Source organism: Salvia miltiorrhiza, chromosome 2 (assembly GCF_028751815.1).
Source record: "Salvia miltiorrhiza cultivar Shanhuang (shh) chromosome 2, IMPLAD_Smil_shh, whole genome shotgun sequence".
NCBI classification, from domain to species: domain Eukaryota; kingdom Viridiplantae; phylum Streptophyta; class Magnoliopsida; order Lamiales; family Lamiaceae; genus Salvia; species Salvia miltiorrhiza.
In genome coordinates this window covers 38,819,834-38,845,960 of record NC_080388.1, presented here as the reverse complement: position 1 = coordinate 38,845,960, position 26,127 = coordinate 38,819,834, and the positions used below count along the sequence as shown (strand labels likewise).

The 26,127-nt window shown below is 35.8% G+C and overlaps 2 protein-coding genes and 1 non-coding gene across 3 annotated transcripts; all 3 read left to right on the top strand.

Annotated features, from left to right (window-relative positions):
- The first annotated feature begins 11,978 nt into the window (after positions 1-11,978).
- On the top strand, positions 11,979-13,542 carry LOC131012352 (LOB domain-containing protein 2). The gene is made up of 2 exons (XM_057940281.1): positions 11,979-12,671; positions 13,178-13,542. The coding sequence occupies exons 1-2, from the start codon at positions 12,050-12,052 to the stop codon at positions 13,237-13,239; spliced, it is 684 nt and encodes a 227-aa protein (XP_057796264.1). The 5' UTR covers positions 11,979-12,049; the 3' UTR covers positions 13,240-13,542.
- A 5,498-nt stretch (positions 13,543-19,040) lies between these two features.
- Positions 19,041-26,120, top strand: LOC131012350 (uncharacterized). Its single transcript, XM_057940279.1, has 19 exons — positions 19,041-19,498; positions 20,207-20,281; positions 20,854-21,004; positions 21,089-21,157; positions 21,275-21,447; positions 21,714-21,851; positions 22,136-22,261; positions 22,474-22,572; positions 22,806-22,926; positions 23,091-23,154; positions 23,340-23,394; positions 23,477-23,601; positions 23,846-23,919; positions 24,207-24,256; positions 24,513-24,599; positions 24,726-24,776; positions 24,854-24,937; positions 25,570-25,620; positions 25,766-26,120. Exons 1-19 carry the CDS (start codon positions 19,148-19,150, stop codon positions 25,847-25,849), a joined length of 2,028 nt encoding a protein of 675 aa, XP_057796262.1. The 5' UTR covers positions 19,041-19,147; the 3' UTR covers positions 25,850-26,120.
- LOC131013772 (small nucleolar RNA snoR113) lies at positions 19,780-19,874 on the top strand. The gene has a single exon (XR_009097854.1). It is a non-coding gene; the product is annotated as a small nucleolar RNA snoR113 (small nucleolar RNA).
- Positions 26,121-26,127: the final 7 nt, after the last annotated feature.

Genomic DNA, 26,127 nt, shown 5'->3' with positions numbered 1-26,127 from the left:
CAATATTTCATAGATTTAATCCAATAGGAGAGTTAGAAGAACCCACGCCGGAGAGCACCTGAGGATGCCAGTATTCATGAGGTAAGTTAGAGATTCAAATCCAAACCTAAGCTACGGTGGAAGCAGCCTTGTACGGGTCGAAATTCGAGACCCAAGTCTGGAGGTGGAGAATACCGAATCGCAAACGCCAAGTAGTTTTGGCAAAAGCAATCGCCAAGTCCTCGACATTGGCGAATTTCAGCGTGAAATAACCTTTGCCAAGAGGGTGGAGCATTCATGGTTGAGAGGGTTGCCAGAGCTCTTGAAGCTTGGTCCAGAGGTCCGCCGCGAAGCGAAGAACGTCTCCTTTGCGAAGTAGAAGATGACCATGTACAGAGCTCTTAATTTGTCGTTGATGGAATGAGGGATCAAGAACAAGACAACGTTTATGATCAATTGTCGTTGGGCGTAGTACCGTGAAATCATGAGCGGGAACGTCCATTGGCTTGGACTGTCGGTTCTTGACGGCTGAAGCAAAAGAACGCTGTTGCTTGGGGAGGTCATTAGCGGTCGGTGGCGACATCATGCCCGGATGGGTAGGGCCTGCCTTGAGGCCGTTTTTAGCATCTGATGGAGCAGCGCCCTTAGTGGTGATCAGAGGATGCGGCTGCTTATTCCCTGTGATAGTAGACACCAGCGCAGACTCAGGGAAGATGGTATGAGCATCGGAGATGTTCTGTGGCGGCACTAATTCAGATGGTTCAGTAGCCGCCGAGTTAGGGTTTCCCAAAAGTGAAACCCTAGCATAGTTGATTTTCGGAAAGAGGGTTGCGTCGCTTGTTGTATCATCGGTGGAGGATCGATCCAACGGGTGAGTGGCTGGAGTGATCGGGAGTATAGATGCCGCGGTAACTGGCGGCGGTCGAGCAGATGGGAAATAGTTGCTTGATATGCGCGAAAACCTAAAGTTTCTATCGGAGAAGTCTATAAGGCTGTCATACAGGTGAAGGCTAACCAACGGCAACCGAGAGCAAACGGACCCTAGCGGTGGTCCTTGTTCATCAATATATATGTCTTATTCATTGAAAAATAAGGGTTTCAGCGTCTCACGAAAAATAAGGGTCTCATTGGAGCACACCCCTATATATATAAGGATGTGTTATACTGAGAATGCTATGTTTCATGAGAAATGAGAATGATTGCATAAGCTAGTATATAGTGTTGCATAAGCTACAGTATAATACTGCATAAATTTTTTACATGGGTTCAAATTCTAGAGGGAACAGAAATTTTACCTAATTAATTAACTTTCGTTATGCAGTCATTACAAGCACCTTATGCAAATTACAAGCAATTTATGCAACATATATACTGGCTTATGCAATTGATGAGGAGTAAAATATGCATCAGCGCAGCACAGGGGATTCAGCGCTGACCTTGGAATAGCGAGATCAAGTCAACCAGGGACTCCGTAAGAAGACCGCGCGATAAAGCTGACAGGAACGTGATCGTGTTGATTCTACGACAACATGAGAGCAGCGCTGCAGACAGGGAAGGGCTGAAACCAAAATGGCAGGGCTGGAATCAAAGTGGCAGGGCTGACATCGACTGAGCCGAGGAACAACATCCACTACGACGAATGAAGGGCAGGGAGTAGGGCTGTCTTTAGGTATGCTTAGGGTCTTTTCCCACTTAATGTAGGGCAGGGCTGCGACCCTAATTTTACCATTTTGCCCATCTCTATCTCTATAAATAGAACAATTGTACTCCCATGTAACGTACGTGATTCTCAATACAACAATTCTTATTTTCTTTGCTAATTGTTCTCAACTCACCTTCATGCACAACAGGTAAATCTCTCCGAAATCACCCACCAAATCCGGACTCATCAGCAATCATTCTCCATTCTCACCACATTTGTCCATTCTCATTTGATCTTATCCCTACATATATATATATATATATATATATATATATATATATATATATTTATATATAGGGGAGGGCTAGAATAAAAACACTCTCAAGTGTATAAAATATAAATGATTTTCAGCACTTAGATCATCAAGATCTACGGTAGATTCGTAATCCTGTTGGATGAATTCGTGGTCCTGAGTTCGAATCCCAAAGGTAACAAAAATTTATTTTTCGCAATTCGTAACTCTGTTGGATAAATTCATACGTGTTCTACATAAAATTCGTACATTAAGAAACGTTTATATTTTATACACTTAAGAGTGTTTTTATTCTAGCCCACCCCTATATATATATATATATATATATATATATATATATATATATATATAGGGAGAGGTTCAAATAAGAACCACTAAATAAAATTAGAACAGAGAACCATTTTAAGCCATTCGATCATCAAGATCTACGGTGGATGCATCATCTTGGTGGATGAATGCAGATCCTGGGTTCGAATCCTGAAGGGAGCAAAAAATTTATTATTTTCGGATGCATTAAATTTAATAGCGAATGCATTAATTTATATAGTAGATGCATTGATTTTAATGGTTCTTATGTTCTCACGATAAGTGTGGTTCTCACTATAACCGCACCCTATATATATATATATATATATATATATATATAGTTTCTTTGTGTTTGCTTGGAATGTAAATCTTAGCTCTCAATTGAATCATCTTTGGAAACATGGGATGATGATGTTGTGTACGCATTATGGAATGTCCGTAATTGCAGTCATTTTGAGGGGGATATTTTTAACGCTCGAACCATTCTGGGCTTTATGCTAAAGCGGTTCTTCATGAGGTGGATATGATGTGTTCTAAGGTGGGACATATGTCAAACACTGAGAATGATTATCTCATTATTCCTAAGATGGGATTTACATCGCGAGCTTCACCTCCATCGACTTTTGCTTCAATTAGTTGGTGGCCACCTCTCCCGAATTCGATTAAAGTGAATACATGAGGTGGATATGATGCAGTCATTATTCTTAAATATGCATGGTAGTGAATCTTTGTGGGCTGTTCCCACATGTTCACATAATAGACAAAACACCAATAGAAAGAAGACTGAAAATGGGCCATGTTATTGATTTTAAGAATGCACAGAATGATTTCAAATATTTCTATGTTATACTGTTCATAACATGGATGATTCTTTTAAATGGATTTCCAAATGTTTTGAACTGGATAAATCCACTTAGTATATTAGTACTCAACCCTGCAATTATTTTCAAAACCTTTTGCAAGTTAAGCGACAGGTGGTGTTGTGCGAGGCTGAATGATGGTGTTGCTGTATTTTCAAATACATGTTAAGAATAAATTTCGCTGCCATAATATTCACTTGGTGAATATAATTTGAGATCGAATATTTTAATATTCCTAACTTATCTATTATGAACTCTATTTGTTGTTGTTTTCCTTGCAATTGTTCCTCGCATATAATATATGCCTAATACGGAGTGATACGTTGTGTCTTAGACCTCGAAAAAGATGTTGTTTGACTTTAAAGGCACATCACCCATTTTATTTAATCAGAGTCCAGTAGCCACGTTATATATCCCATTTCCTATTCTCCTGGGGAATGAGGCATTACATATAATACTATAATACAACTTCAAATTAGTATGTCCTCCTGTGTGATGCACGTCTCATAATATATTTTATAATTTTAAAAAAATTATATAACTTGCATTATTTATAAGTTCGATCGATTGAAAACAAAACATTATTTTTGTTAATTTAAATACTTTGTGAGTATACTAACTCAGAAAAAAGTTTTGTTAATTTAAATACTCCAAGAGTATTATTTTATTTAAGAGACAATAGGGCCGAATGGCCCTATTCAACATACAACATCAAATTTTGTCCACCATTTGAAAAAAACATAAATTTTGGCCATTTTTTGTATGTCATGACTATTCTACCCTTCTCTCTCTCCTCTCTCTTTCTCATCTCCCTCTCTCTCTCTCCAGCAACTCCTCTCTCTTTCTCATCTCCCTCTCTCTCTCTCTCTCTCTCTCTCTCTCTCTCTCTCTCTCTCTCTCTCTCTCTTCAGCGGCTGCGCGGCAGCGGCGCCGAGCTTGGAGAATTCGTCGGAGCTCTCGCGGCGGTGGTGGAGGAGATCCTCCCTCTCTCTCTCTCTCCAGCGGCTGCCGCTCTCTCCTCTCTCTTTCTCATCTCCCCCTCTCTCTCTCCAGCGCGCCGCCTGGGCAGAATTCGTCAGAGTAGAGGATGAAGATCTGATCTGATGAGGCGGCGGTCGTGGATCTGATCTAATCGTTGCGCCGCCTCCTCCATCGGCAGATCTGATCTCCGCCTCCTTCGATTTCAGCCATGGCAGATCTGATCTGATCTGTGTGCTGCACATATGGCACTATTAGTGCCATAAGTGCCATAAGTGCACACTTCCCCCTAGGGTTTAGATATTCCATTTAGGGTTTAGATTATCCATTTGAGGTTTAGATGTTCCATTTAGGGTTTAGATTATCCATTTAGGGTTTAGATGTTCCATTTATGGTTTAAATGATGTTGTTGTTTCTATATTTGTGCTGCACGTATGGCACTTATGGCACTATTAGTGTCATAAGTGCCCAAAATGATTATTTTACTTGGTTTTATTTTGGATTTATGGCACTATTAGTGCCATAAGTGCCAACGGAAATCCAAAATAAAATCAAAGTAAAATCTTGGCACTTATGGCACTAATAGTGCCATAAGTGTCTAACCCGACCCGGCACGCGACCCGCGTGCCTGATCCTACCCGGTCTGCCTCATTAAGGGTAAAAACGTCCAAATCAATAAAAATGGCAAAAATTTGTGTTTTTTCAATATGTGGCCATAAATTGTGTTTTATGCTTCATTTTGGCTACTTCAAAATTTTACTCTTTATTTAAAGTGTTGCATAATAACAATATTATCAACTCTATAAGTATACTAAATTTAGTGAGCATGGAATAGTAATAGTTAAATGTTAAATTATAAAGAAAAGGTAGAACATATTCCACTTTTAATATATATAAATATCAATAAAAAATTTAATTTAACTGAAAAAATATAATACTAGTTAATATATTTATAAAAAAAAGATAAATATTAATTCATAGGTAAACATAACTACAAATAAAATAAATTTAAACCAAATAAGAAATTCCATCCTTTAGATATATAACTAATTATTCATCTACAAATTTATATTAAAATTAATATAAATTCTACTTTTTCAAATTTTATTTTTAAGAAGAGTTCTAAAATGAATAAATATAATCTCACTCTTTTTTGTTGCATAAAAAGTTATTAAGTTATTATAATTAAAATATATATAAATAAAAAAACACAAAAAATGATATTTAAATAAAAGTATAGGAAATGAAATAGAAAAAGAAAAAAATCATGTTCCACATGAAGAGGAAGGAGAGAGAGAAAAAAGTTTCAAATTTTTAATGAAGAGAGATAAAATAAAATATTTTAAATTTGTCATAACTTATTCGTTTTAAATTTATTTTTTATGATTTTTACACCATATTAAATATATTGTCATGATTTTTAATTTAATATGCACATTGAATAATTTTTTCATGAATCAAAATTTGACGATGTTAAGAAAAGAATCAAAATAAAAAAATAAGAAGAGAAGAGAGAGAAAAGTTGTACGAAAATGTAGCGTTTAAAACCTCTTTTCACACACACACACACACACACACACACACACACACACATATATATATATATATATATTGTGATTTGAACTCACAAATTCAATCCGCAAACAAAACAAACAAGAACTCAAACAAAACAGTAAAGCAAATGGTGGATTTACGTGGTTCAGATTTTAATCCTACAACCACGGGAGGGTGAACTCTTGGTGCCTTTATTGAGCGAAGAAACGAGATCTACAAGTACAAGAAACCACAGCAAAACCAGCTGCAAAACAAGCTCTCGATCACAGAGAAAACTCACTCTAACTCTCATACAATATCTCTTCTTCTCTCACTCGATTTTTGTTGTTAATAGCTAAGCTAAAAGGGAAAAACAAGATATAAACTAATCTAAGACAGCTGCACTTGATCTTGGCCATCGGACAAAACTAGATTTGATCCAACGGATGAGAAGATGCTGCTGCATAGATATGTTGTAACAGATTCATCATCATGCACTCCAGCCCATAAACTTTCTTTAGTTGCTCAGATGCCCTCTTGTCACAGCCAATAACTAACATATCTCCACCTTGGTTGTGACAACCATAGCGATGGATAGCACCTGACACCAATATGAGTTTCCCCTCCACCTATGCCACATTACAAGGCATCCCTCTTACTTGTTTAATGAGGTAGAACACTGATCAGCTCTAAGCAATAAGTGAATTTAGCAACTGGCAGTGATTTTGTGAGCATGTCTGCTGGATTATGCTCAGTAGGAATCTTTACCAATTTCACAGCTCCCTTCTCAATTTCATCCTGAATAAAATGCATCCTAACATCAATGTGTTTACATCTTTCATGGAACACTTGATGTTTTGCCAAACACAATGCACTTTGGCTGTCACAATGAATAACAACCTGACTTTGATTTATACCAAAATCTTTGACAATACCTCTTAACCACATGCTCTCTTTAATAGCTTCAGTGAGAGCAATGTATTCTGCCTCACTAGTAGACAAGGCTACAACTGACTGCAGAGAAGATTTCCAGCTAATTGCAGAACCATACAAGCTAAATACATATCCAGATTGAGATTTCCTAGAGTCTAGATTAGCAGCATAACCAGAATCGCAATAACCAACAAGAGCATCAACATTATCACCTGTATTACTCTTAAACCGAATTCCATATCTAGCACTACCTTTCATATATCTCATTATCCATTTTAAAGCTTGCGAGTGATCTTTACCATGATTAGACATGTATCTACTAGTTACACTAATGGCATGAGCAACATCTGGCCTATTACAAACCATGGTATACATGATACTACCTATGATATTAGCATAAGGAATTAAACTGATTTCTCTTTGATCAGAATATGTCTTAGGCATTTGTTCAGTTGACAGCTTAAAATGTTGAGCTATAGGCACTGATACTTCTCTAGTTTCATGCATCCTAAATTTCTTTAATATTTTCTGAATATAGTCATGCTGAATAAGCCATAACTCACCTTTACTCCTGTTTCTGATAATATCCATGCCAAGAATTCTCTTAGCATCTCCTAGATCCTTCATATCAAAGCCGATTTGAAGATCCTGCTTAATTTCCTCAATCTCAGTCTTGCTAGCTCCTGCAATTAACATATCATCTACATACAACAAAAGGTAAGCAACAACAATATCATTTTTATAATTAATATATACACAGCTATCGAATTCAGATCTTTTGAAACCAATTTTGGACATATGGTCATCAAACTTTTTGTACCATTGTCTGCTACTTTGTTTCAACCCATAAAGGCTTTTCTTCAGTAAGCAAACCTTATCTTCATCCCCAGGTTTCACAAAACCCTCTGGCTGTATCGATCATATATATTGTTTCCTCTAAGTCACCATGTAGAAATGCAGTTTTAACATCAAGTTGTTGTAGTTCCCAATTATTCTTAGCAACAACAACTAAAAGGATCCTTATGGAGCTGTGCTTCACAACTGGGGAGAAAACTTCTGCGAAATCAACACCTTTCTTTTGAGTGAAACCCCTTGCAACTAATCTAGCTTTATACCTAATTCTATTAACAACAACTGACTCCACTTTCTTTTTGAATATCCATTTGCAACTGACTGCCTTTTGAGATTTAGATTTCTTGACTAGAATCCAGGTTCCATTCTTTATGAGTGAGTCAATCTCTTCCTGGATTGCTTTTATCCATTTGTCTTTCTCTTTTCCTTCTACTGCTCCTTTATAAGAATTGGGCTCAGCATACTCTATATCCTCTGCCACATTTAAGGCATAATGTATCATATCTGCCTCTGCATATCTAGATGGTGGCTTTATAGTTCTTCTGGTTCTATCTCTAGCTAACTGATAGCTATCAAGACCTTCATCATCTGATATTCCTCCCTGATCTGCCTTTCATCGTGAATATCATTAGTGTCATCTTCATTTTCTCTAGGCTCCACCTCAACTTCTATAATCTGATTTTTCCCTTGTTGAGCAAGAGCCTTTTCCTTTTCATTTATCAGGTATGGCATGTTGGCTTCATTAAACTTCACATCCCTGCTAATTATCAATTTTTGTTTACCAGGCACAATACACCATAACCTATATCCTTTCACACCTTTTTGATATTCAAGCATGATGCAAATTAATGCTCTTGCCTCTAACTTATCCTGTTTGAGGTGAGCATAAGCTTTGCAGCCAAACACTCTCAATGTTGAGTAATCTCCAGTGCTGCCATACCATTTATAATCTGGTGTCTTATGGTCTATAGCAGATGATGTGCATTTGTTGATCAGAATAGCTGCAGTAGATGTTGCCTCTCCCCAAAATTTCTTTGGTAAACCAGAACTCAGGAGCATACATCTAACCCTCTCTAAGATAGTTCTATTCATCTTCTCAGCAACTCCATTTTGCTGAGGGTTTGATGGTACGGTTCTATGCCTCTTTATACCCTTAGACTTGCAATACTCTTGAAACTTTTCTGACAGAAATTCTAAACCATTATCTCTCCTCAAGCATTTCAGTGTTGTACCATTTTCTGATTCAACTTCTATACACCATTCTTGAAATTTTTCAAAAGCTTGAGTCTTATCTTTTAGAACATAAACCCACAACTTTCTTGAGTAATCATCAATGATACTCATAAAGTATTTGCCTCCACCTATTATTTCTACTTGTGAAGGTCCCCACAGGTCACTATGGGCATAATCTAGAGGTGATTTTGAAGTATGCTTACCAGTTGGATACATAAGTTTCTTGCTCTTACCAAGAGCACAAGACTCACAGTCATCAAATTTAGTATTGCAATCAAAAACAATAATACCATCTTTTGAGAGATGTTGCATTCCACTTTCACTAACATGTCCTAGTCTCTTATGCCATAGTTCAATAGATTCATTTCTAACAACATTAGAACTACCTATGACAGTTTCACCATTCAAATAATAGAGACTATTCTTCCTAGTTCCAATCAAGACAATGGTGGAATTCTTTATAACATGCATTCAACCTTTTTCAGATTTAAAAGAGCACCCCTTAGACTCTAACATGTCAAGAGATATAAGGTTTCTTTTCAATCCAGGTATATATCTAACATCAGAAGGATTTTTATAGAAGAATCATGTAATTTTAATTTTATAGAGCCTATGCCTTTTACCTTGCATACCTGATCATTTCCCAGGAGGACAGAACCTTGTTCTTCATGCTTTAAATCTTGAAACCAGCTTTTGTGTGGGCACATATGGAAGCCACATCCTGAGTCCATAATCCATTCTTCACCCACAGCTTTCTCCACCACATTCAAGACTTCTGTAGTATCTGCAGCTTCTGCCAAATCAGCTGAGCTAGGTTTTTGATCCTTCTCAGCCTGCCTTTTCTTCCAGGCAAAATAGTTCTTCTTGAGGTGTCCTGGTTTCTTGCACCAGTGACAAGATCTGGTCTCCTTTGATTCTCCATCCTTCTGCTTTTGTTGGCTTTGCTTGTTTCCATCATAAGCCTTCTTTGCTTTCTTCTCTTTGAATTTTTTAACATTCAAACTTTGTGCAGCACTATCTTGTGCTCCATTGTTCAATCTCTGCAGCTCCTTTGATCTTAGAGCAGATTGAACTTCTTCCAGTGATATGGAGGTTCCCTTGCCATAAAGCATGGCATCTTTGAGTTGATCAAAAGATTTGGGCAAAGCATTCAACAACACTATTGCTTTGTCCTCATCTCTCATATTCTGATCTATACTGATCAATCGATTTGTTAAACTCCTCCAATTGTTCACGACCTTTATCCTCAACAATTTTGTATGAGAATAATTTTTGCTTGATGAACAATCTGTTGGCCAAAGACTTAGCTATATACAGATTTTCCAATTTTTCCCAAACACCCACAACAGTGGTCTCTTTTGAGACTTCCCTCAGAACATGATCGGAGAGACAAAGAATGATAGCAGATCGAGCTTTCTTTATCATCTCTGTTCTCTGCGATTCAAGTTTCAGATCCTCCTCCTTCTTGACCGATCCAGGCTCAATCGCTCCATCTAAACCTTGTTGGACCAGCACCGCGTGCATCTTGATGCACCAAAGACCAAAATCATTCTTTCCCGTGAACTTTTCAACATCGAATCGCGTCGCCCTTTGCGGATTGATCTTCGATTCCCATAGACGGCGCCAATTTGTGATTTGAACTCACAAATTCAATCCGCAAACAAAACAAACAAGAACTCAAATAAAACAATAAAGCACACGGTGGATTTACGTGGTTCGGATTTTAATCCTACATCCACGGGAGAGTGAACTCGGTGCCTTTATTGAGCGAAGAAACGAGATCTACAAGTACAAGAAACCACAGCAAAACCAGCTGCAAAACAAGCTCTCAATCACAGAGAAAACTCACTCTAACTCTCACACAATATCTCTTCTTCTCTCACTCGATTATTGTTGTTAATAGCTAAGCTAAAAGGGAAAAACAAGATATAAACTAATCTAAAATAGCTGCACTTGATCTTGGCCATCGGATGGAACTAGATTTGATCCAACAGATGAGAAGATGCTGCTGCATAGATCTGTTGTAACAGATTCATCATCTTGCACTCTAGCCCATAAACTTTCTTTATTTGCTCAGATGCCCTCTTGTCACAGCCAATAACTAACATATATATATATATATATATATATATATATATATATATATATAGGGAAGAGTTAAATGGAGACCACTCCCCTATATAGAGAATGAAGACCAAATCAGAGCCATTGATCTCACCAAAATCAATGAATCGATTTCATCCGAATTCTTCAAGTTTAGGAAATCCCGTAAATTCCTCATTTTCCAAAACGAACATTATTATGAACTTACGAATATAAGTATGTTTATTTGTATGTTCATTTGTTTTTATACGAACATATCGACGAACATTAGTATGTTCATTTGTTTTTTATACGAACACATCGACGAACATTAGTATGTTCGTAAGTTCATAATAATGTTCGTTGGTTTCCAGAATTGAACAATGAGAAATTTACGGGATTTCCTAAACTTGAAGAATTCAGATTAATCTGATTCATTGATTTTGGTGAGATCAATGACTCTGATTTGGTCTCTATTATCCATATAGGGAAGTGGTCTCCATTGAAGCTGACCCTATATATATATATATATATATATTGAATTTGACAAATAAGATATTTATGAGGAATTGTAATTTAATAAGGAATATATTTATGATGGAGAATGACGCATGTATATATAATATAATATAATATAATATAATATAATATAATATAATATAATATAATATAATATAATATAATATAATATTATTGTGACATAATTTAAACCTAACTTGTTATGAAATAAAGAACTTATACTACACATCTCATCCGATTTACAAGTTGTTTTGTTGATTTTGATTAATTTAGTTTTATATGCCAAAATTAACCTTATAAATTAACCTCTGTATCAATTATCTCTTGTCTCTTCTTTCCATTTTTTTTTATAATGAATTGCTTTTTCTCTCTTTTTTTATATTTATTTATTTTATTTTTTCCAGTTAAATCATCATTAAATAAGGTTGATTTAGGTCTAAATTATTTTCATTAATAATTATGCAAAACATTAAAACGACATATATTTAAGATGGGGTGGAGTAATGCATTATTTGATAGAAATTAGTTTCATTAACTTACTCTTCGTGTGAGCTACCTACAATTCAATGAAAACTATTTATCTATCATGAAGAAGTTAGCTTTAGTGACTATCTTTCCATGCTCTATATTAAACATATTTTTGATTACTAGTTTTCAACTTGTTGTGCTTATTATCCATTCAAGGTAGGCAATCTTTTCATTCTTTATCAAATACTAAATGTATAAAACTAGTTATTTTGTTTTATTTCATGCACTTTTATATTCCATGTTCCAATGGAACCTTGTTAATTAACAAAAAGGAAAAATATTCCTACACTTATGTCAAGGTTACAAATAGAGATGCAACGGGCTAACACCATGTCTGCTTGCGCATCATGCAAGCACCAAAGGAAGAAGTGCACCGAAAAATGCACGCTAGCACCTTTTTTTCCCGTGGAGAGGACCCGGGAATTCCAGGCCGTACACAAGGTATTTGGAGTTAGCAATATCACGAAGATTATCACAAGCCTTAGGGAAGAGGACCGAAAGGTGGCCGTGGATTCACTCGTGTGGGAAGCTCTAGGCCGACAGAAGGATCCGGTGCTCGGGCCATTTGGAGATTACCGGAGAGTTTGTGAGGAGCTAAGGTTGTACAAAAGTCAATATCAACATTTTCATCACCAAGTCCCAAATCAAGGAAGTATAGTGTACAAGGCTACTGCAGCACAAGCTCTCATGGGATGGAACAATAGCAATAAAGTTGTGAATGCAAACAATAATAACACAAACAATAATTTTATTGGTAATGGCAATTCTGTGGTGGATTTTTGCACTTATGGGTATTCTCCAAATCATCATATTCATCAAGATTCTGAAAAACAAAGGGTAGAAAGAGAAAATGGCGCTGTTAATCCTCAACAACATTTGCCTAATGCTTTCGGCCAACAATTCATTCTTGCAGGTAATAATACTTTACAGATATGCACGATTCAAGTTTTATTGAATTATTATTTCGTAATTTTGTTACTTAATAGTTATGCATTGTTGTTTAGTGCAATTTTAGTATACTTTTAATAATTTGGTAGCTTTTAATTGTGAATTCTTTAGGAATGTGTCTACCTTCTATTTTCGTAAATACAAGTAATAGGTTAGAGGTTTCTTTTGTCAATGAAATTTTATTAGATGCTTTTGAAAATTATTCATCATATGAACCTGAATCATGACCATATTAATTGGATAATAATCATAATAAGACTCGAGCCACAACGTATATCATCCTATCATGTAACAAGCTTAGTACGATTTTGTTTGTTATGTGATACATCTAGAAAACTTTATTTGCTATCATATCCTAATGTCGTGTTTCATTCGTACATGCATCGTATAAAAATATAAAATTATAATAATTGATACTTTATTTTTTGAATTTTTTTATCATGATTATTTTCTTTTATCCCTATTTTACAGGTCAATACAATCCTCTGGATTCGAAGTCAATGGAAAGCACACTTTGGGAGGGCAGTTCGTAATGCTTGCATCTTGTTTGAGCTCTTAAATCCAATTTTTCATGTTTTTATTTAGATTTTTCACATGCCAACAATTCACATGGTTTCTTCAAAATATGTTAAATTTTCAAATTATTAATTGCGGATTCAATTTCTCAATTCATGTTATAAATTTTCAAAAATCCATCAAAGTCATTTGTAAGAAATTTAACCTATTGTTTTCTATAAATTATATATGTGTGTGTGCGCGCGCGCGCGCGCGTGTGTGTATTTTATCTCACATAGTTTAAATGACCTCTAAGTTGTTGCATACTGCAAAGTCCGACCTGTGGACCATAGGTGTTAGCGATGGCAATGGGCCCAATGGAAAAGCCCCACTATGCGACTAAGACTAGTTTACTTGAATATTAAGTATTTAATAAGAATGTAGGATGCAGGATTCAACTTAATCAAAATCAAGTAAAAAATTGTGATTCATCTCCTTATGGATACTCACTATGAAAATTATAGTCTTACCAGAGTGAGTTTAGTGTATGAGGACATTAAATTCAGTGGAAGTTAAAGAAATTATATGATAATTTTTCAACATTCATCACCACATAGGGTGTTTAAACAAAAGTATAATGAAGATAGTGCATGGAGTAAAAAGGATAATACAAAGGGAAATATTTGATTTAATGTGAAAAGTGATTCCAAATGATCACGTAAATCAAAACTAGAACGATTGTCACAAGCTAAACCGTTAAGAACCAGATCCATGAGTAGGTCACCACACCATCATCCTGTCTTTCCTCGACATTCATCTTGCAAAGGATTTGAAAAAAAATGATTGAGTACTAATGCACCTCGTGAGTTAATCGCTCGTTTTTACTTAAAACTAAAAGTTAATACTTAGTGAAGTTAATGCATGCAATAATCTCATAACTATAAGTTTTTAGAATAGAAATATTATACAATTATGGTTTTTGAAATAGTTTATTACTTGGAGTCATGCTCCTAGCACATGCAAAACTCACTTACTCAAACATTGTGTTATCGTATTCTGTATTATGGACGAATCCCATAACAAACTGTGTTATATGTGACATGTTTGACCTCTGGTACCTACTAATAGACTTTCTAGTGCAAAATATCAACCCTCGGCCAGTCAGTCTAAGGCCTAATCATAATAAAATGGGAAAGCCCATACCAAAGAGTGACTAATCACTAACCACTCTTAGTTTAGTAACACTGAGTAAAGCATGTAGAACTTAGCATGCAATTAACTTTCACAAAAATCGAGCTTACTAACCCAGTTTACCTTTGCAAATATAAAACACTTATTTTTGGGATATGAAACTAATTCAAATTCTCTGAGTCTGCTTTGACTGATTCTACAAGATAAATACTTAATATATAAGTCAACTTGTTCACTTAGACCATTCAAAACTCTTAGTCAACCAATTCCCGATTGTTTTATTTAGTGCAAAAGACTGTTGACAAGTCCTTGAACTTGTTGGTATTTCCATGATTTTGAAAAGTATGCTTATCAATTCAACAAGCCTATCTCGATGCATAGCTAAAACGTTTTGGTTTAAAAACCTACACGAACACATGAATTCCTTAGATATCCATAGTGATCGTGGCATGACATGTATGCAAGTAATCAAGTAATTCCACAGTTATCAAGTATGGTTTATGCATCATTCACATAGACATTTTTTTTATACTTAGCCCTATTTTGAAATTTCTTCCCTGAATTTAGCATACTTGGAAAATTCATGTAAATAACACACAAACTCAAAATTATTAAAAGTATTATTCTGGAGACCTCAAGGTGTGCACTAACACCTCCAACTTGAATCACTTAAAAATACACAGTAGGCTAGGAGTTATACATGTTGGAACATAATTGGCCAAAAAAAAGAGAACATTTTAGGGGTACTGACTTTAGGTAATTAAAAAGGACACTTAAACTCAACAAAATCCTTTGAACTTTCCTGACTTCTAGTATACATATGCATGTTTTTACTGTAAAAATTTGGGATCAAGACTCGTTCATTTGGTTGTCCCAGTGACAAGTTAAAGTCAAGCCTATTTAAGCGATAAATGTGGAATATACCCTTCACTTAAGAAAAGCATATAATAAATAGGGTATAGTTCGGAAAATTTCAAAACCTGGTATTTCAAAGCATCAACAACTTATGCTATTGCACATATAACATCATCCAAGCTCATAGACATCGTATATACACAACATAGCATGAGCTTGAACATATATGGATCAAAATAAACTTAGATCTAGCATGCGATGGTTTGAAAAACATACATGCAAGCACATAATTGTCACCAACTCGTCTTCACCAAGTAATGGGATATAACACAACCATTCTCCAAGCCTAGCTTCCACATTTTTACCTAGATACATGCTCATCCATATTCACAAGGATATATCACTGTCATTCGAGCCACAGTCCAACGAAAACATAAAAAGAAATGGTCACACACTTTCTCTAGCTCACAGCTTTTTTTTTATCTTTTCTCGATCTCTATCTAATTCTCCTCTTTCCAACCATGACTAGGTGTTGTGCTTGATGTGTTTGGAGTGGTGGTGGGTCGTGGCTTGGAGCTTGAAGCTCGAAAAATGGCTACGAGGGTGAGGAGGGAGGGGGAAGGGGGGAGGGTGTTCAGACAAGCTTGAGATAAATGGGGGAAGGTATTTAGCTCTTTGTTTTTCTCTTGTGTTGAGTGTGGAATGAAGAATGAGATGAATGAAAGCATATTATTTGAGTATATGAGAGATATTGCTTGTGAAAGGCAACTAGTCAATGCGCATGCATCTCTATCCCTTACACCATCCATCATTTCCTTTTTTTTTTCTTTTTTCTCTTCCCCAAGTTAAAATGTCATTAGCCCTTCTCCCTTAGACTATAATAATCCGATTTCTCTTTGCTTTGAATTCATGGTTGAAAATTAAGGCCTATATATATACCACCTATTTTATGCATTTCATACATATACAAGATCACGCGTGCACATAATTGAGTTTATACGTTTCATGCAATCATTATCATAATATAAGTCTAATTTATCATATGTTAGATACTCGCATAGTCCATGCTCGATAAATAAAGGATAAGCATGTTAAATAATATTTAGGTAAATTTTTGCTGTCAACTTAGCTCGGCTATAACTCGAGCTTTATAATAATTCATGACATGAAACACTTAAGCATATTAACATCATATAACATGTCAATTATTTCATGTCTAACATAATTTATGCACAAAATAATATGCTTTGTCAATTTAATTTAATTAATCGACGTGAATTCTAAATTTGGCACTTAGACGATTTCATAGATAATTCATGGCATGACATTAGTCATCATATAAAGAATGATATGATGTCATATAAAGAAGGGCAAATTGCCTGTAAATACATAACGTATTTGAGAATTTGAAAATTGCACCTATTATTAAAAATCGACCACACAATACATAACATTTCATTTTCTTCTCAAATTTGTCTGATGATCGATTTTTATCTACGTGGGTAGGGGTGAGCATTCGGTTATTTGGTTCGGTTTTTGCTAAAACCACACCAAACTAAATTTATATTTGGTTTTGAAAAAAAAAATCGAACCGAACCAAATTAACCGAATAAACCGAACCGAATTAAGCGAAATTTTTAAAATTAAAATCGAACTGAACCAAAAAACCGAATTAATTTGAAAAAAATCGAAAAAATCGAAAAATCTGAAAACTCGATTTTTTTTATTAAATTAAAAAAATACTCAAAATTATATTATATATTTTATCATTATCCATCATTCATTTCAAGAACATATAATTAAAATATTATTATTAGGGTTAAACAATAAGTTAGATACTAGAAAATTATAATTAAAATATTACACACATACACACATACATATTAAATATATATTCATATAATAGTATAAATATAATTTGGTTTTCGATTTTGTTCGGTTTAAAAAAATCCGAACCGAATCAAAAAACCAAAAAAAACAAATTGAACCGAACCGAAAAACCGAACCGTATTTTAAAATTTCGGTTAGGATCGGTTCGGTTATTCGGTTTCGGATTTTTTGCTCACCCCTATACGTGGGCGTCGAAAATTGACACGGAGACAGCAGGAAATGACACAGCGGCCGCCGAAAATGACATTTGGACTCTAAAGTGACATGTGGAAAATATATAAAATTAAAAAATTAAAAAAAAAAAAACAAAAGTTATGCACCCATCGTCTTCCCCCTTCCCCTACCCCTAAACCCTATTCCCCCCCTCCCATCCGCCGCCGCCGCCCCCTACAACCGCCACCTCTTTGCCGCCGCCGCCCCTTGCCCCTGCTGCCACCGTCCCATGAAACCAGACACAAAGCACTGAAAACATACACAAAGTACCGAAATATGACCATAAACCACAAAAGTAGACGGAGGTGATGGAAGGGGGATGGAGGCTCCCGCCTCATCGTCAAGGCAGAAGAGAGAGGGGAGGCAGCAGTAGCCTCGCCAATTTCAAGACCTAGCAACCGCAGTATGCAGTACAGAGACACCGACCTTGGGACGACGGATATGGACTCTACTGTAGTCTTAGGTCAACTTAAACCGAAAAAGTAATCACATTTTCAATTTTTACAATTTCGACCCCCTATTTTTTTTCAGTCACCGAATTATTGAGTTGGAATTTACGTGGATTAGTTAGCCACATAATATTCATGTTACAACGATGTTTGCAATAAAATTACCGAATATTGAAAATTAAGGTGCAGATACAACATACCATCCCTTTATAATTGAAGGAAAATTTAAATTGAAATTGTGCGAAACATCATCATTTAGGTCGCACAAAAGCGACGTCGTCTTTACTAATTGACATGAGCTCCAATTCAGCACCCCGACGACTGAAAAAAATTTGGCGGGGGGAGGGAGAGAATTGCAAAAATTGAACTGGTGATTTAATTCGTCACATTTAAAAATTATATTAAAATTACAATATCAAACTAGTTCGCGATTTTATTTGCCAAAATCTCTAAATATTTCGTGTGTTTTTCTTTTAAATTAATAGTAATAATAATAATAATAATAATAATAATAATAATAATAATAATAATAATAATAATAATAATAATAATAATAATAATAATAATAATAATAATAATAATATAAGACGTGATTGGTTCTTCAACTCAATAATTAGAAAGAATGACATGATTGATTCTTATTTAATTTTTTTTAAATATACAAGCAAAGGATATGAAGATTTTCGTATTACACATTTCCTTATGTAAAAATTGCAAGGAACATCTCGAGCAAAAGAAGAAGAAATAATTTGCTTATGGAGATTGGGTTAATTGTATGTAGATAAATTAATTTTGCCCAAAAATTATTTTTGACGGGTATTTAGAAAAGTTTAATAAAATACATGAATTTTATTAATTGTCTAATTTTGACTTCGATGAGCCACATAGATGCTATGTGGACTCCATATAGATGCCACGTAGATGTCATGTAGATGCCACACCATTTATAATGAGCCACGTAGACGCCATGCCATTTTTTAACTTGGAAAAAATGAAATCAAAATCAAAATTGAATAATTAATAATCAAATAATTAATAAAATTTATATATTTTATTTAACTTTTTTAAATATACATCAAAAATAAAATTTGGCCAAAATTTATTTATTTATATGCAATTATCCCCTCGAAAAAAAATACATGCCCAATCAATTATGTTTTGGTTTTTGTCATCAAACAATTTTTTCTCATTTTCTTTTTTTAAAAAAGATAAAGACAAAAACCCACCTTAAACCCTGAGCTGAATAAACAAATATATATATATATAAATAATTGGGGAAAAAATCTCTTAAACCCTATAAGGATAGTTCACCTCAGCTGAAGCAGCAGCCATTTCACCTCCGCTAGAAATGGTGGGTCCTCTGCTCCGCGCTGTCTGCTCCGCCGCCGCCAGAAAAACTCTATCTTCCTCCGCCTCCGCCAGTTACCGGAAGCCCTATGCATTCTCTTGCGCTTCGGGCCTCACAAGGCCATTCTCCTCGTCCACCGCCGCTGCCACATCGCCGTCGGTCGCCAACGCTTCCGGCACCGTTGTGGACCCCAGCCGCCTCCGCAATGTCGCTGTAATAGCTCACGTCGACCACGGAAAGACCACGCTCATGGATCGGCTCCTCCGCCAGTGCGGTGCCGATATCCCGCACGAGCGAGCTCTCGATTCGATCAGCCTCGAGCGCGAGCGTGGCATAACCATCTCCTCCAAGGTCCTTATTATTTTCTAAATTTTGTTTTGTCGTTTCGGGATCAGGTATTAATTAAGTGATTATTTGCCTTTATTTCGGTTGGGCCGTTGAAATATGAGATGTGATGGTGGTTTTGGTAGGATGAGCAAACATGAGATCGATGCTTTAGTAAGTTGATGTTGGAAAAAGTCGAGGGATATTGATCAAGGAGAAGCTCGAGGAAGTCTTGAAATAGGATTTTTAGATGTTTTCTTTGAGTATAGCCCATGTGTTTACTTTTGATACATAAATGAGATTTCCATTGGCAGTGATGAAAAAAAGGCCGGACTTACGGCTGCTACTATTTGGTTGGTAGTAGATTGATGAAACTTTGTCTGAGGTATTACTTCTGAGCCAATGGTACAGGATGCTAGATCGTGGATGAACTTCTGTGTCAATAGAGAATAGAATATCCATTTGGTCAACAGGGAGGGGAAAAAAAAGAAAGAAATGGCAAAACAGAAAGAAATGGTCTTTTCTGTTATTATTTCAATAATCAAACTTTAATAAGTTAGCTAAGAATGACTCTCTTTTACATTTGTCTAGCAGTTGATATGTCGTTTAATAGTGGGTGGGTCACATTCATAACATAAATTAGGAAAGTTCTGGTGGTATATTTGAAATGCTTTAGTAACTGTTATTTGTTTGCTTTAGAGCATCCCATTTGCTATTCTCAATCATAACTTGCAGGTAACATCTATTTCATGGAAAGAGAATGAGCTGAACATGGTTGACACACCTGGACATGCAGATTTTGGTGGTGAAGTAAGTCAAACATTTAAAGAAATATGTGAAATAGCTAGTCACTTTAGACCATTAGGCCTAACTTTGAGCCCTAATTTTAGACCGTTCTCAAGTATAGTATCTGCCAGTGTGTTTTTTTAAAATTACGTTTGAAGAAGCAGCTGACCATGGGGTTATTCTTATAGAAATGTGGAATAAAAAGTCATGAGAATCATTTTTGAAGCCATTGTAGAAGACACTAAATTATCACCGTTGTCTGCACAAGCTCTTTAACACTTGATTCAAACTGTCATTTCTGGTTGAACCCTTGTGGAGCTGATGTAACATTTGCTTGCTCTTGAAATCATGTCCTGATAAATAATTAATTATGTCTCAAATCTTTCGCTTGCCAAATTTTTTCTTGGATCAATTTATGTATCTAGTTCTCAGCAATGGAGGTTTAGCTTCCTAGCGTTAATTTCTAGTGGAAGACCCTTGCAACTGTGCTATTTACAGACTGCAACATAAGTCTAAACTTCTGAAATTGCCAGTGCTCAACCTGCAGTTTTTTGAAGTCTTTTTTGAGTTAAGAGTTCTCTCTTTTCTTTTGAAAGGTTGAGCGGGTCATGGGCATGGTTGAGGGAGCAGTTTTAGTTGTTGATGCTGGAGAAGGCCCCTTGGCACAGACAAAGTTTGTCCTTGCAAAGGCCTTGAAATATGGTATACGGCCTCTGCTTCTTCTGAACAAAGTAGACCGACCTTCAGGTACAGTTTAAAATAATGCTGATGATTATTTAAGTATCATATGCTTCTAGATCTACATGTACACATGTTACACTGTATGTTTAGTTACTGAAGAAAGGTGCAGTGAGGTCGAGAGCCTGGTGTTCGATCTTTTTGATAATCTTGGTGCCACAGGTGCGTATTACTTGTGTAATGTCAGTCCCATATGATAGATGCTAGTCCTTACATCTTTGCTATACTTTACATATGCATATATTAATTGGTCTTATTTGATGGATACCTTTTCCTCAGAAGAGCAATTAGAATTTCCTGTTCTTTATGCTTCCGCAAAGGAAGGATGGGCCTCATCCACTTATACAAAAAATCCTCCTGAGGATGCTAGGAATATGTCTGAGTTGCTTGACACAATCATAAGACACGTTCGTCCGCCAACTGCGACACTTGATGCACCTTTTCAGATGCTGGTCAGTGCTGAGATATTGCACGTTTACTTTATGTCTTTTGCTGGTATCCATGCTTTGTAGGATTCACATGCATACACTTGCACATATTCCGTTATTTAGAAGGACAGGCTAGGTAGCTAGCCTTCTTAGCTATACATCTCCCATGTGTTCCTCTACATTTCCTTATTGTTTATTGATGATGTTAATATACTTGCAGAATATTTTCTACCATCTATAAGCACCTTAACTGAGAAACCTTGAGAAAGTTGGTTGACAGCTCTTTTCAGGTCTCTATGATGGAAAAAGATAATTATGTTGGCCGAATTCTAACTGGTCGTATTTATTCTGGAATCCTCCAAGTTGGTGATAAAGTGCATGGTATTCATAGTACAGATTCTGGGACTGCCAAAATTGAAGAAGGGAAGGTTTGTCTGTCCCACTGAATGACGATGCTGTACTTTTCTTTCTTTCTGCTGTCTGAGTGTCTGTGAAGTTCTTTCTGGGCAAATTTTCATGCCATTTTATGTGATGTATTTGTTTGTCAATTGTAAGTGATCAGTTTAAGAGATTATAGTATATGTCTATTCTATTGACAATGTCCTTTTATGTTTATGTCCTTGTTTTGCAATCGAAGATAGGAAAAACTGCTTGCTCTTTCGCACTAGTTGCCGTGTTGGTTTGACGATGTTTTCTGAACTTTTTCCTGTAGGTTGTGAAGCTGATGAAAAAGAAGGGAACCAGTATTGTTTCAGTTGATAGTGCTGGCGCTGGTGATATAGTGTCGATGGCTGGGTTAACCAGTCCAGTGATTGGGCACACAATAGCAAATGTTGGGGTACATGAATTCTTATGCTTTTGCCATTTACTAGATATGTTAGTTCTGCATGAAATCAGGAGCATGGTGATACCATTGCTTTCTTTTGTTTTGCTTATTGTGTAAATGACCGGTCACTTAACGTCTTAAATTTATTGTTTGGATGCTCACGTTCATGATGTGCATCCTAACATGATGTGGAGCTTGTCATTGAAGTCTCTAGGTTTTTGTAGGTCATGACTGCTCTACCTACTGTTGATCTTGATCCCCCAACTATTTCCATGACTTTTGGTGTGAATGACTCACCATTGGCTGGTCGAGATGGAACTTTTGTAAGACTTTCTTATTCCTCTACTTTTTCTATTGCATATGCGTAGACATTTAATATCTTATTTGGTAGTTAGAGATTTTTGAATGCCCTTGTTATTTGGTATGATGTCCTTCTAGAATTTTCTAGTCTTTCATTCCACCTCAAATGACTACCAGATTCCTCAATATACTGGTCCTTGGGTTGATTATCATGATCTGAACGATGACATTATTCTATTGCATGTAAAATATATAGTTGACTGGAAAGCAAATTGGTGACCGTCTGATGGCTGAATCTGAAAGGAATCTTGCACTAAATGTGCTTCCTGGTTTGTCGGACTCTTATGAAGTTCAAGGGAGGGGAGAGCTTCAGTTGGGTAAGTTTTTTCAGAATATTTCTAGGTGTATTCTTAACCTTTTGATGTCTTGTTTAGCATTACATACTGCTCATGTGTTCTATTTGCAGTTCATATTCTCTTTACATCAACTTTTAGTTTCTTAAGCTTACCTTAAACGGTTAAACCTATCCATTATTAAACAGGTATCTTGATTGAGAACATGAGGCGTGAAAAATTTGAGTTGTCTGTATCACCTCCCAAAGTCATGTGAGTTTTTCTTTTGTACTTATTCTGCCGTTCATTTTCACCATCTGGTTACTTGCCATATTTTAATACATTTAACTACTTTTTTATATATCTATTTTATAAAAAGCCAAGTTATTGCTCATGCATGAAAGCTTCAAGATCTTATTTTACTTTTATAGCTTTTGAGAAATTTTCTATATTATCAGGTATAAAATTGAGAAAGGGCAAAAACTGGAGCCAATTGAAGAAGTAACTGTAGAGGTGATAGCTATGGAACAAATTTATGTGCTTCTCTAACCTCTCAGGAATTCCAGTACTTGACTTTTGTAATTGCTCATTCCAGGTGAATGAAGAGCATGTAGGCTTAGTTATGGAAGCTCTTTCTCACAGGCGAGGAGAGGTTTCGGACATGGGTCCAGTCCCTGGGAGTGTTGGTAGGACTAGAATTTGTCTGACTTGTCCTTCTAGGTACATACTATTTCTTATCATATCGTCTCTCTCTCATTATATGTCTCCATACATTTTGACACTAGTTCCTGGTATTTCTTGTTAATTCTTAGTTAGCACTTTCCTCGTGTTACTTATTTTACCTTCTAGTTTGTATTGTTTATTGCTCCTTCGCGGAGCTTCTTCATCTCTGTTTGAATTAATGTGACTGGATTAGAATTTTTATTTTAGTGTACTTTTTTTCTTAAATATTTTTTACATACAGGGGCTTAGTTGGTTATAGAAGTGTCTTCAACAGTGATACACGAGGCACTGGATTCATGCACCGTGCATTCTTGTGTATGCCCTCTGAGCAACTTATACCACTCTGTCTTGATTGTTTTTCTACTCTATTTTGCTGATTGTTTTTGGTTGTTTGATGATGATCATAAAGATGTTTAATCTTCAACATTGTGGTTTTTTGTGGACTTCATATTTGCAAGTTACGTTTTACAAGGAAACTTAGTTTTCTGCCATCTACTTGCCTCCATAGTGTATCTGTTTGATTTCTTTACTGGTTACCAGAGTAAACTTGTATATGTTTCTTTCATTAATTTTTTTGTCTTTGTGTACATGTTATCTTGCAGCCTATGAGAAATATCGAGGTCCTCTAGGAAATGTCAGAAAAGGAGTACTGGTACGTTATCATATCACCTACAGCAATTTTCTACTCTGCTGTTTATTTTGTTTCCAAAGAAGTTAGTCTTATTAGCTTCTTTAGATTTTTGCTGCCAACTTCTCAAGAAATTTCTTTACGTGGTGCTTTGGAAAAACAAATTGGTTTTGCATTATTAGGCACTTGACATTCTTATCAGATAATTTGAATCGGTATGTCCATATTTCACTTGCTCCGTTTATGCACCTGATTTAATAAACTATACTTGATCGAACAGGTTTCAATGGGCTATGGGACTATCACGGCTTATGCTTTGATGAGTTTAGAACCACGTGGAATACTTTTTGTCAAACCCGGAATGGAGGTTTTTGTTATTTATTTTTACTTCTTAAGGCATTAGCTGAAAAATGTGTAGATGAAGATAAGATGACATTTTTCATTACTCAGTGTTATTGGGCCCACAATTGATTATTGTTTCATAAACTTGCAGGCTTATGATGGCATGATTATTGGTGAACATTCACGAGATACTGATCTTGATGTAATATTTTTTGATAATTTATTTTTGAATTGCTATTTGAATTTCGTCTGGTTAACATCAATTATTGCTTGTGACAGGTTAATCCAGTGCGAAGTAAGGAGCTAACAAATATTCGTGCTGCATCCAAAGATGAGAATGTGAAGCTAACCCCTCCTCGCCTGGTATGCACTCTAACTCATTATAGTTATTTCTCCATCCATCCCATTTGACTTGGCTCATATTCCTTTTCGGGGTGTCTCATGTAACTTGGCCTTTTCCTTTTTGGGTAATCTCTTTACACTACATTATGGGGCCATACATGTTTACACTACTATCTTACTCTCCTAAATAATTGTGCCGAAAAGAAACGTGCCAGGTCAAATAGGACAAAAGGATTATTTTCTTTCAATATTTTACGTTGTTCTTGAGCTAACTTGGTTATCTGGATGTTTGATGAAAAAGGAAACTTATTCATAGTTTAATTAATAACATAAAAAAGTGTCTTTGTAAACCAAAGGGGTTGAGTTTCTGGAAGATGTAGAGGCCTTTTTCGCTGGTACACCCAAGTGGATCTGCAACTCACTTTCTCCCCTGCGTTGCTTTTGAAGCAACTGATCTAGTGTCTCCAGTTGCCTTCACATTTTTACCACAATTCAGATTAATCACGGCAAAACCGTTAACTGCACAAACATATGTATAAAAATGCACACTATGAGAAATGCCAGAAACTCCAATCAAGTGTAGAAAGTTACCCAAATCTACCCTGGCGTGTCTGTGCTTAAAAGAGAAATAACAAGCTGCACCTTTCTTGCAGATGTCTCTCGAGGAAGCAATAGGGTACGTTGCATCTGATGAGCTCATTGAGGTATGTCCATTTGTTGTGCCGCAGAAGTAGGATTTGGCTTCACCTGAGAAAAAGAAGAAGAATTATAAACATGTTTTTCTTTGCATAATCTGATCTCTGAGTTGTGACAATAATGTGTTGAGGAAATTTCGTGTTGGCTATGCAGGTTACACCAAATGCTATTCGGTTAAGGAAGAGATACCTGGATGTCAACAAGCGAAAAACAATGAGTAAAAGGCCAAAGGATTGATTTCTTCCCTATGACATACAATTTTGTGAGTTGTATTGATTATGTTACGCGCTTTCTGCATCTTAATCGAGCTCCGTTCACGTTTCCTGATTTTACCATAGCCCCAGTTGAGGTAAGAACAACATAGATAGATGTATCATATATTCATTTGATGGGCAAAGAGGTTTATATGGAATAAGCTATATTTATAGGTTGAACTGCAACATCCTAGTTTGTTTATATACTGTTGAAATAGAAAATTGAAATGCATCATTTGGTTTTTGATTTGCTACACAGCG

What these genes read in the sequence shown, in the direction of transcription:
- LOC131012352 (XM_057940281.1), top strand. Translation starts at nt 12,050, where the DNA reads ATGTCAAGGTTACAAATAGAGATGCAACGGGCTAACACCATGTCTGCT. An exon ending in CCAACAATTCATTCTTGCAG is followed by an intron (nt 12,672 to 13,177) that starts GTAATAATACTT and finishes CCTATTTTACAG; the next exon opens with GTCAATACAATCCTCTGGAT.
- LOC131012350 (XM_057940279.1), top strand. Translation starts at nt 19,148, where the DNA reads ATGGTGGGTCCTCTGCTCCGCGCTGTCTGCTCCGCCGCCGCCAGAAAA. An exon ending in ACACAATAGCAAATGTTGGG is followed by an intron (nt 22,262 to 22,473) that starts GTACATGAATTC and finishes AGGTTTTTGTAG; the next exon opens with GTCATGACTGCTCTACCTAC. An exon ending in ATGTCAGAAAAGGAGTACTG is followed by an intron (nt 24,257 to 24,512) that starts GTACGTTATCAT and finishes TTGATCGAACAG; the next exon opens with GTTTCAATGGGCTATGGGAC.